This window comes from Sinohyriopsis cumingii, chromosome 3 (genome assembly GCF_028554795.1).
Source record: "Sinohyriopsis cumingii isolate HCF-2022 chromosome 3, ASM2855479v2, whole genome shotgun sequence".
In the NCBI taxonomy this organism is placed as follows: domain Eukaryota; kingdom Metazoa; phylum Mollusca; class Bivalvia; order Unionida; family Unionidae; genus Sinohyriopsis; species Sinohyriopsis cumingii.
The window spans coordinates 134,537,329-134,550,232 of NC_142963.1; the positions used below are offsets into that span (position 1 = coordinate 134,537,329).

Below are 12,904 nucleotides of genomic sequence, written 5' to 3' on the forward strand. Positions count from 1 at the left end.
TACTGAGACTTGTGAGAATTATTTTAACATGAGCCAGACACTATTTATAACACCAGAATTTATCACAGGCACACCCTCAAAACCCCTCCCCAGAGCTGCATCCCCACAAGAGATTGCATATCAGCTCTAGTAGTAACTGATGATAGATGAAATCCAGTGCCAATCCCTCTATCCAAAGGGAGACCAGTCATCTGACTGCTGCCTCAGCAAGTAGTGAACCTTTTAACACTTGTGTTGCTACAAGAGGCCAAAAGATATATTGAATGTCTTTTTTAGCTTGGAAGGGCTGGTTTTTTAAGGTAGTGGATGTTCCCGTATGTACTATGTTAGGGAAGTATTATCAAAGAAACATTTATTCAAAAATTGGTTTTCTTTAAAGCTGAATAGAGGAAAATAATTCCTGGTTTTATTTCAGGCCCCTATTTTTCCAGACGGTGGAACATATTATGGAAAGCCCAGCTGTGGGAGAAATTATTCCATACAGCACATTGTTACATTTCTGTTTCGCTAGGGCTCCGCCAGATATCAAGTCACCCCATATTGTAAGTACATTTACACAACAATGGAAATTTTATAGTATTTATTGTTTCTAATTCATAGATTATAATTTGTATGATTTAATGTCAGCTATGTTTTATTTTAATTTCTTTCCATTCGAGACTGAAATAGGTGATGGCATTTTAAGCTGGTTATGCAGAAGAAATCATCAAGATCTGAGATGCATTATCATCATTGTTTGAATGAGTGAAACCTATATAATTTGTTATACTCTCCTGGTCTTCAATTTTCATGTTGCAAAACAGCAGATGTATTAATAAAAATTAATGGAAAACAGTTAAGTATACAGTGGCAATGGTAAAGTCAGTGTCATTTTGATGCAGTAAATTAATTTTAAAATGGTGTATATTAAGTGATATTTTATTTATATGATTCATTGAAACTTGTGAATATAAGCAACTATTTCTTGTCTTGCCTGTAAATTTTAGTTCAAAGCTAAGCTAACCAAGATATTCAGTATAACATTCTTCACATACAATATTCAGTTTTGTACAAAATATGGTACTGATCCTTCAAATATGGATGCCATTACTAAAAGTTAGAGAAAAAATTTAAATGACTTCTTTTCAACAGCTTCTGATCAGGATATGACCAAATTTGACAGAAAACATTTTGGCATAAAGGCCTTCAATTTTGTACGAAATGTGGTACTGATCCATTGAATATGGTTGCCATTACTAATAATTAGAGAGAAATTTTAAATGACTTCTTTTCAACAACTTCGGATCAGGATATGACCAAATTTGATAGAAAACATTCTGATGTAAAGACCTTTTAATTTTGTACAAATGATAACATGATTGCTATTTCAGATATGATTGTTATTTCTTAAAATAGAAAAATCTTTAAATCACTTATTCTCAAAAACCATTGAACTGGATATAACATAATTTGACAAAAGCATCCAGGCATGAAGGCCTTTAAGATTTATACAGATGATACCGATAAGATCTGGCTGCTGTATCTTGACATTTACAAGAAACTTAAATTCTTCACAAAAACTGGTCAACAGAAACTGACCAGATTTCACAGAAAGAATTCTGGTGTAAGGCCTTTCAGTAAGTAATACCAATCTGCCATCCTGTTTGGCTGCCGTTATGGAAAATAAATACCTTCAAAAGCATCATTTATTGGCCAACTGCTTTTATATTTGGCTTTAAAGTAGATGTCAGTCAGGTAAGTTTTCTTATATATTTGGTACAGGTTTGTCAGTTAGCTGGGAAATAGTTGACTCTATTACTGGTTTTGGATATTTTTACTGATATGAGATCATAAACAGGCCAGTATTATTATTATTTTCAATGTAGTTACTGAGATGAGGTCATAAAAGGGCCAGTGATATTATTATTTTGGATATGGTTACTGGGATGAGGTCATAAGTATCATGATTTATCTGAGTTTTAAAATATTTTTCATTTAAAAAGATGTTTGGCTGAATGGGAATAAAAAAGGTTAATGCCATTTGTTTATCTAATGTTTTTTATTTGGTTAGAAGTGAAAATACTAACAATGATGGATCCTTATTTGTATGATTAACAATATCAGGAGGACAAATATGTGATGTCATGTAGCAATTTTAGATTTTTATCAACTTTCTTATGAAATAGATGATCTAGAAACATATTATCATAACTATGTATTAGTTATTTTGTGTTAAATGAAAGATTTCATGGGCATTATTCAAAGATTGTTGGACTACATTTTAATTATACAGAACATGTTATATAAATCCAGCAGTCCAGTGTAGTGATTTTTTTTTCTTCTATTTTGCAACTTGGCAAAAAGTGTTCCCATTGCATTGTTTGTTGCATTGTTTTTTTTAATTTAGTAACAATGCAAACAGAACAGTAAGATGGTTTATGGGAAATTTATACCACTATGTGCAAAATTCCAGCAGAACAATGGTGTACAATGTACAACTATTGCATTTCTTGCTGCATTAATCCATCCTTTTAGACCTTCTAACATTTCCTCATTGTAAGTAGCTAATCCAGTTGACTTAATAATTTGGATCAACTTTGTCTTGTTTGTCACTGTGATGATTGTTTATTTAGAAACACTGTGAGGCCTTGTTTATCTGGACCATCATTAATTCAGATGTCACAATATTCAAATGGCAAATTCTCTAAACAAATATTTTCATTATTTGACTCCTTAATTTTGATTCCATGTCTGTAGTACACAAAGGGATGGGAACGAAAGTGTGAAAATTTATGGGATTTCACTGTATTGGGTTATTAGGTTTTTATATTGATCCTTGTGTTCCCCATTTAGTTTAATTAATCTGTGTTCTTTATGTGATTGCTGTTATCATAAACTGTGTCATGATTTTATGAATTGCAGAAACTAACTCTCTTCAATGTAGAGACAATGTAAATAGTAGTCAAGTCATTTCTGTTTTTCAGACTGCTGATTGGTCCCTTAGTCGTTATTCTCAATGGTTGGATGATCACCAGTCAGAAAAGGACAGACTGGCTCTCATAAAGTAAGTGACTTACAACTTTGGTGAATTTATAGTGGACATTTTATGAAAGATCAAAAGTGTTTTGTTATTTCTATCAAGTAAACTCTAGCACACAGGTTATATTTTTTATTGATCCCATGGCTTAGTAAAGATTAATTGAAACCACAGTTTAATCTTGTTTATATAATGTCATTTCAGTAAAACAACACATTTATTTCCAAATGTGTGGTCAGTTCATTAACGGGAAGTTTTTTTTTACATATGTATTAAATCATTTCTTATGTGCCTGTAGCAATGGTCATGCCTATTGCAAATCACTGTAACATAGGTCATGCCTATTACAAATGCCTGTAACATAGACCATATCAATTGCAAACGCCTAAAACATAGGTCATTCATTCCTACTACAAATGCCTGTAACATAGGGTCATGCCTATTGCAAAGGCCTGCAACATATCACACCTTTTGAAAATGCCTGTAAGATAGGTCATACCTATTGCAAATGCCTTTAATGTAGGTCATGCCTATTGCAAATGCCTGTAATGTAGTCTTACCAATTGCAAATGCCTGTAACATAGGTCATGCCTATTGCAAAGACCTGTAACATAGGTCATGCCTTTTGCAAAGGCCTGCAACATAGGTCACACCCATTGAAAATGCCTGTAACATCGGTCATACCTATTGCAAATGCCTGTAACATAGGTCATCCCTATTGCAAATGCCTGTAACATAGGTCATACTTATTGCAAATGCCTGTAACATAGGTCATACTTATTGCAAATGCCTGTAACATAGACCATACCAATTGCAAATGCCTGTAACATACCGTATATACTCGCATATAAGCCCGTTCGCGTATAAGCCTACCCCCACAAACTGAATTGGTAAAACTGTTATAAAGTGCATGACCCGCGTATAAGCCAACCCATAATTTCTAGACTACCAGTACATCACAAGATGCACAAAATGAGTTCTGAATACATTTATTTAGGCAAATCACATTATTAAATAAAATGAAAGTAAGAAAGCTAATTTATATGTGGAAATAAAAATAATTCTAAAGTGTTAAGTCTTAATGGAAATTTAATTAATCCTCATTCTAAAATCATGAATTATAAAAATTCTATCACTTTTAGAATCCTTCAAAATCTGGCTCTGTATCAGACTCGCCAAACAGTTCACGAAACTCGGCTTCTGTTACGGGCGTGCTTTCATCATATACGTCGTCATTGTCATCATGGTCATCCGATAGTGTGTCGTTCTCCTCGCTCCTCGTCATTGTCGGATTGAAATATAGCATCATCCTCTGCTCCTTTCATGGCATTGCTGATACAGCACTTCCTGAATGATTTTGCAATCATTTCCGATGGAATTGAGTCACACACTTCTTTTACCCACTTGGCGACCAAATCGATGTCAGTCCTCATTAAATTCCTGCCTTTTGTCATTTTCACAGCCCCTGAACAAACCCATTCTGCCCACTTCTTTCGTAATTTGTCCTTAAAAGGTTTGTTAAGGCAGACATCAAGAGGTTGTAACACTGACATTAAACCTCCTGGTATCACAGCCAGTGTTGTTTTCATTTTCTTTGCGGCCTTTTTTACTTCATTACTCTTGTGTACACGAAGCATATCCCATACAAGCATTGAAGGTTTCCGAAGAATTGCACCTGGTCTCTTGTTGCATACTTTCTCCAACCATTCAATTGTTCCACTTTCGTCCGTCCATCCATCCCTTTTGCTGTGCACAAACGATGACAACAGCAGGAAATTTCATGCTTTTCGGCAGCGTCTTCCTTTTAAAAATGATGACAGGAGGCAGCTTTGATCCATCAGCTAAACAGGCCTATACAACCGTGAAATGCGTTTTTTAATGGCCGGTCGTTTTTATCAGAATAGTTTTCTCACCAACAGCATTGACTGTTTTATTGCTTGGTAAGTCAAAGGTCATAAGCATCTCATCCATATTTGCAATTTGTGATAGTTCAGATGAGCACTCCTTTCTGCATTTAATGATGAACTGCTGAAATGATTAAATTTTTATTCCAAGTCTTTTGGTAGCTTTTGTGCTATCTTCGTTCGCTGCCTGAGGCAGAAACCATTCTGGTTCATAAAACGAGAACACCAGCTGGCCGATGCAACAAATTTTGAATCTGCCAACTTATATTTATCATTTTTCACCATCTGCATAGCACGTAGATGAATTGCAGTTCGTGTGACAATGTATCCATTTTGTCGACGTTCACTTACAAAATCACTGAGTTCTTTCTCCAATTCAGGGAAAGAGGCAATCCCAGTCCGATGAGCCTTCTTGGAATTTGGCATTTCTTCTAATGCTGCTTTGCTTTTCCGCCATTCTCGTACTTCTCGTTCACAAAAAATGCGTATGCTGCAGCACAGTTGTTACTTGCTTCTGCATATTCAATAACTTTAAGTTTGAATGCTGCATCATACACAGAACACTTTCTTTTACTTCCAACACTATTCATTTCATCTGATTGAATTGAATATAAACCTTTAGAGAGATTAAACTGAAATAATTTCTTATAGTGGTAGTATACTATTTATATACATTATCCTGTAATTATTTCCATGTGTGGTTGGTTATCAGTTTGTATTTGACAATTATTTATCATTGTTGTTTATTTGTGTGTTTTTTTTAAACTACCGGTAGTGTGACTCAATTGATCAAAATATGATTGGTTTCAGCGTGGACATTATTCAAGTATTGTGACAGTTTATAACTTTGAGCAGAAACCATCTTATTAAACAATACATCTGAGAGTCGGCATGTATTACTAAAGTCATTGGCATTGTGCAACCAAAAAACCTGTTATCCCCGAGGCATTTACCACAGATTAAGCATATGGTAGTTATTATACAACACTCTACCGCTAACAAACCACTTTCCTTTACAAACAACTAAACAACAGTAGTATATAAACTGTGGCTGCCGATAACTTCTAAAACACCTGTCAAAGAAATCCCACAAATTATATTGTTTTACAATTATTCACGCTGACTCGTATATTGCCCTGTTATTTACCCTTCCTAAGCGTGTGCGCAACAAACCCCTATGGAGCCTCTCGCTATTGTTCCTTTAAGACTATTGTACATGTATTTCTACTCTTGATCAAAATGTTTGTCGTATATACCTTCAGTATCGTAATTCTTGTATTTTTTTTACATAGATTCTTTTCATATTTACACTGAAATAAGCTAGCGTGCATTTGTACTATACCGTAGAGTTTAATGATTACTGATTAGCTGAGGGTTAAATACTTGACTGGAGATTACTAATATGGCGGTTCTTTTGGAAAATACACGTACCACCGTGGCTCAAATAACACATATGGCTGCATTTTCTGGTGGATGGACATCTGTCAAATAGACATCAAGTACATTAAAACATGTTTTTCATTCATTATCCTACCACTTAAGTTAGAAAAAAAAAATTTGTTTCACTTCACGACAGCACAAATCTTATGAGCCATGTGGCATCATTAGGCATGTGATCTCATCTTCGGTGATCGACAGAAACAATAAATACTGGAAATCGAGGGAAAAAAGCGTTCAAAATTTCTGACTTGGACCTTGGCCCGCAAATAAGCCGACCCCCCTTCTTCCAGGCCTTATTTTTTCCCTAAATTTTTCGGCTTATACGCGAGTAAATACGGTAGGTCATACCTATTGCAAATGCCTGTAACATAGGTCACCCCTATTGCAAATGCCTGTAACATAGGTCATACCAATTGTAAATGCCTGTAACATAGGTCATACCTATTGCAAATGCCTGTAACGTAGATCATACCTATTGAAAATGCATCTTTTGCATCTAAGTTTTCACCTAGCCTGGCTTGTGCATAGAATGCCCATTAACAAGAGTCTTGCCCAAATCCTCTTTAGAACAAATAGCATTGTTTGGTTCTAAATCCACTTTGTAATCAATAGCATGGCATGCTACCAAATCCACATAAAAAAAAATAGCATGACTTTGTCCCAAATAAACTTTAAAACAAATAGTATGACTGGGTCCCATATTTACATTAAAACAAATGACTTGGTCCCAAATCAAATTTAAAACAGATAGCATGACTTGGTCCCAAGTCCACTTATAAAACTAAGTTGACTTGGTTCCACATCCAATTAAAAACAAGGAGCATGATTCAGTTCCATTTTCCCCTCAAAATTCATATATTGTTACAAAATATGAAGTTATAATTGCCAAAAAATGTCAGAATTTCACAAATTCACCAATGTCATAATATTCAAAAATATGTTTTCTTATTAGTTTACAGAGATTACAGGGAGGAATTAGTATTTGCATTAATTGATAGTTCTATGCTTGAGATAGCTTTTGCATAAGCCCCACAGGTAACATGCTGTACATTGTTTTATGCATATATATTACAGGGGCTCCCTTGAGGCCTATGTCCAGCAAGTCAAATCAAGGCATGGTAAAGAGTTTGCCTCCATCTATCCCATAATGCTTCAACTGCTTCAGAAGGGACTGCAGCATGCCACATGAGAGCTCAGAAGCTAGAGTTCAGAGGTTATCATGGATGTTCATTGTGATGGTGGTAGCTGGCTGAACTGGAACAAATAATGATGAGATATGACAATTATCTACTGAAAAATGACGTTGCTAGCTGTAAAGAGGTCACTACATAGGACTGATACATGCAGGAATTAAATACTGTGCAATATTAGATGCATGAGCATGCTCTGTTGCCGTGGTATTTGGATAACAAAACCAAATTTTGAAGACAATTATAAGAAAGGTTATTATAGCATATATTTTGATAAATACAGGTTGGCTTTTATTAGGCAAATAATTTGATAGAAAAAGTACCTTTTAGCAAGCTTACACCTGCATAATGCAGTGTCCTGTTTTAATACAATTTCACATCCAAGGTTGTCAATTTCACTTAAAAGATTGTCATAGATATGTCACGAGTAATTCACCGATCTAAGCAGATTAACATAGAAATGTACAGTATTTACAAAAATAAGGGACTGGATTACAGTGGTGATAGGTACAAAGAACACTTATAATCTGAATGTTTTGGCCTCCAAGCAACACTTTCTGGGATCACATTTTATTTATTACTAGGTTAATTGTCTCTCCTAAGACAAGAATAAAACAAGAGTAAAAAAGAAAATTAAAAAAATTGGGATGAGCAAATTGAAAACAAAGTTTGAACATAAAAACAATTTGGATGCTGTCACGAGTTTTGAACTCTCGACCTTGTTTGGCAAGTGTTACACACAGAAAGAAAGACAGTTGAGGGTGTTTATATACAAGATTCTTTTAACGTACTCTGGACTCCATATTCAACAAGATGAAAAGGACCAAAATAAAATGGATGGAAACAGGTTTATGGAGTGATGGATTTCACTATGTGAACAGTTGAACATATACATTTCAGCCCTGCGGCTGTAAAATTATGTCTATTTTGGTTTGTTTGTGATATATTTCATACCATGTTCTCTATCTTGTCAGATTCTATTGTTTTTATATGTACATTAAAATGTACACACTTTTTATTGAAAGAGAGAGACTGAGAGAAAATGCATAAAAATATAAGAAAATTATTTTCTTTGAGATTTATTTATGTAGTATATTCACTGTTGTAAAAGCAGATTGTTCTGATGTGGGTGAAATTAAAATTTATTGGGACACCATTTTTCTTTGTTATTCAAGCAAACTTTAAATCTTATAGATGCCATTTAATTTATTATGCTAGGTGATTCTCTCAAAATCTGTATAGATTATTTGTAGCACCTTGACTGAAAACATAAGAAAAATACAGGACAAAACTAACAATATTAAAGTTTACAGAGTTGAATTATAAGTTTATACTTATACATGAGCAATTTACAATTTTTAAATTTCCATTTTGTACAATTTTAGCTCATCTGGCCATAAGGCTAAGTGAGCTTATGTTATGGTTTAGTGTCCTTTGCTCATCCAGCCATTAAAAATAATTGCTTGTTACAATCTAAGTCCATATTCCTAATATAGTTTCAATCCAACTTGGCCTAAGGGTTTATATCATCAAAGTCTTAGATGATTTTGATTTTAAAAAATGAGATCCACGTATATTTATGAGGTGATTTTGCACTGGATTGCCTAACCTTGTTGCCAAAATGAAGGTCATATTTTTTATCCAGTTTTGATCAGACTCTGAATATATGCTTGTATCATTAAAATATCCAATGAAGTCTACACATACTAATGAGGTAATTTTGAATCTGATTGGCTGAGCTTGTTACCAATCTAGAAGTTGTGTTTCTGATCTGATTTTGATCAGACTTGGAATATATGTTTAGATCATTAAGATTTCAGAGAAGTTCGGTAATGAGTAAAATCAATGGTTACTAATTAGCTGCATCAGTTGGCAGAGCTTGTCATCTTTCTGGGGGTCATATTTCTGATCCGGATTTATTCAAACTTCGAATTTATGCTTATACTGTTTAGAAATCAAATAAAGGCTAGTTTAAAGGGATATTCTATATTAATGAGATACCTTGCAATTGACTTGCTCAAGCTTGTTACCTCACTATATCTAGAGACTATATTTCTAATCCAAATGCTATAAACCTCGGTAAATAAGTTTGTATCAGATCTTGGATGACTGATTATGAGCAAGAGACTGCACTTTAATTACGTTTGTATCAGGATCTTGGATGACTGATTATGAGCAAGAGGCTGCACTTTAAGTACGTTCTTATCAGGATAAAGTACAATGGGTTAAATCAACATGATATTAAGTTTGGGAGATGGTTTAATATCTACATACATGCCAACCCCTGGTGAGGAAAAAGTGTAATCTAAGTGAACAAAAAGAGTAATCTGAGCAGAAAAATAGTAATCCACGTATAACATGATATATGTACAAAAGGATTTATTTATCCCTCTGGACTTTTAATATCAATTACTGCTAAAAGTTTTTGTATATAACACTTTGAGCTTTAAAAAGCAACAGATTCATATTGCATTTAAAAGCACTTTGTACCAGCTGAGACTATAAATGTTTTGCACACCAGTAGAGCACTAAGTGCTGGGTTATTACAGAGCCTGGATCTAAATTCAGTTTTACTTTTGTTAACAATGCTGAAAAATCTCTCATAGTCAGCATTAGAATGATAAAGAACCAATATTCCTGTCATAACCTGATAAAGAAGAGGAAGTTTATATCTTCCAGTTATTGGGTCTTTTAGCTAGCAAATAAGATGAAAAAATCAACTCTGTCCCCATGAAGTACATTGTTAGGTAGAGGAGTGCCAACTTGATACTTTAGAGGAGTTCTCCTAATTTATCAGCAGCCTTTCCTGCAGCTTGGTGCATCATATGACAGAGACAACCTGATATGAACAATGATGGAGACATTTTTCAAAATACAGAATGCAACTCCTTTATGAATTCCAGTCATCACAGATGCAGCATCAGCTGAAAACCCCATACAGTTCTGCCAAATTATATTTATTCAAAGCATTATCAAGCAAATAAATAATTGTTTTCTCCAGTGGAATCTACTGTTAATTCTGGTAATGAAAGAAGAGCACTCTGACTTTGCCCTTTTTATTGTCAAAGTCTCTTAGACAGACTTGGTACAACTTTTTGTCATCATAATCACTACTCCTGTCTGTTGCAATACTAAACGGCCCAATTTTCATATCTTCTGCAATTTTAAGTGAAGTATCTTCTGCTAAACATCTAACAATATTAGATGATTTTGTTCTCGCACATGCATATTTTCTGCAACTTTGGAATCGGGAAACATCTGTTTGAACAAAGGACCAAAGTAGTCTTCTACTGCTAGGGGTAGTCCATGTTCTATTAAGAACTCAGTACATAACGCCTCTGCATTTATAAAATTTGTGTCCACAATTTAGTTCTGCTGTAAAAAAAGAAGTTAACTTAGTACTGGAGTTAGTAAAACGAGCTAATTAAATGTTTCTTTGTTTTACCACCATGACAAATATTAAAATCCTTGCCACACAGCCTGCAATGGGGCGTGAAGCTGCCCTAGAATGGAACGCTGTAATATGTAGTTCATGTATTCATCTCTGAATCAATTTTTCATCTTTTCTAATCCATCTGTGAATTTATTTGAAAAACGTTTTTGCTCTAACACACGCATTGACTAGAATAAATCCGACTTGAAAATTAGTACCAATACCTACAGTGTGGTTCTGTATCAGATATGAATTAGAACAAAGAATCTGTGAGCAAAGATTAAAAGTTAGAAAACCAGTCTGTTCTCTCCTAACTAAGCCATACACCTGCTATAAATAAAAACCAAGGTCTAAAGTTGAAAGTAGAAACCAGCATGTTTCTTGGAAATAAGGCAACTGCTATAAATAGAACATAATACTGTTAGGAAAGTGCATGTAAGTCTATGGACAAGTGTACTCTTATGTTGTAGTTACATAGAAGCTGTCTTTTCTATAACACAGTCTGTGGGATTAATGGGATGTTAATAAAAATGAGAAAACAAATTAATTTTTTTGGAGAGGGATATACCAAAAATGCATAATCCAAATACATTTATGCGTAAGGCATAATTGAGTGGGAAAAAGCGTAATGATTATGCCAAAAGCGTAATGGTTGACATGCATGTATCTAGGCTGTGTTCTTACAAAACTACATAAACCTGCTTAGACAAGCAGGTGAATGATACTAGGTCAACTTGGGCCTAACACAGTTGCCCTTCCATACAAAGTGAACAGACAGTAACAGGGTTTACCAAGTCTTAACTTAATAAGTCAGCTTGTTACAACATCATTCATTTTAATGGAATATTCACTTAATAATGAAAAATCACTTAGAACAAACATACTGTCAGATTTAACTATTAGAATGGAATATTTAAATTTCAACACTAAGATTGATTTTTGAGTAAGAGACTTGCAGGGGCCTTGAGTGGCCGAGTGGTCTAAAGCGCTCACCTTCCAGATCACTGCCATCTCACCGCTGTCTGCGTGGCTTCGAGTGTCAGGCTCAGTTAACGTTTGTATGTGAGAAAGCTTGCCAGTAGCTTCTTGTGGGTCGTTCTTCCCGGGGTTTTCCAGGATTCTTCCTCCACCAGTTATACTGGCCACCATGTATAGCCTATCTTGTGCTGAAATATGGCGTTAAACCCAACAACAACAACAACAACAACAGAGACTTGCAAATTACCTACATAAAGTAACCATTACATCAAGGCCTGCAGCCTGCTGACCAGGTGTTAATCCATACTGTGACTAATCATCAATCAGGATTTGTGATTTATCTGTAACTCTGTGATGCAGCAGAGTGCACACAACACGTCAGGTACACATTTTGACAATCATTGAGTTGACATAATGATGTGCAACAAGCTAGTAGTATCTTATTTCAGATATTTAAAATAAATTGTATGATGACTGGAGTAAATTTGCCAGAAAAGGTTATGAGAAATCATTGATATGATATCAAAGTTTAGAACCATTTCTGAACCCCAAGCAAAAAGGGAGACAACCCAAGTTTTCTATCTCAGAATTTCCGTTAGGGATGAACATTCAAGGTACACTCCAGATGAAATTGCCAGCCATATAAGCTTTTCTGTCCTCTTCCTGTTATTATATGTTTTGGACAATCAGGCAAGAAAGATAAGTCATGCTGAAAAAAATGCCTTAATCAGTACAATGTCGAGTTGATTGTAGTATCAATGTGCTTTCTGTGGATGAATTGGTGTAATCCCATGGTTTGAATCTGTTGAATACCACAGTTAACTGTCAGGTGACAGTCAGTCACATCTTGTGCTCTTAAAATCTACTGTCAGAGCAAAACCTGTTTGGTCATTCCTCAGTGGGTTTTTTTGTGAACCATGGAAATGTGGGGCAAAAATTTTAA

At 34.7% G+C, this 12,904-nt stretch overlaps 1 protein-coding gene across 2 annotated transcripts in view; it reads left to right on the plus strand.

Moving 5' to 3' along the window:
• LOC149803906 (conserved oligomeric Golgi complex subunit 5-like) overlaps positions 1 to 8,706 on the plus strand; it is a 77,620-nt gene extending 68,914 nt beyond the window's left edge. For both annotated transcript variants that reach the window (XM_089953716.1, XM_089953718.1), the window contains 3 exons: positions 416 to 542; positions 2,964 to 3,043; positions 7,435 to 8,706. In XM_089953716.1, the coding sequence (XP_089809842.1) occupies positions 416 to 542; positions 2,964 to 3,043; positions 7,435 to 7,549 (322 nt within the window). In that variant the 3' untranslated portion in view covers positions 7,550 to 8,706. The remainder of the gene's footprint in view (positions 1 to 415; positions 543 to 2,963; positions 3,044 to 7,434) is intronic.
• Positions 8,707 to 12,904: the final 4,198 nt, after the last annotated feature.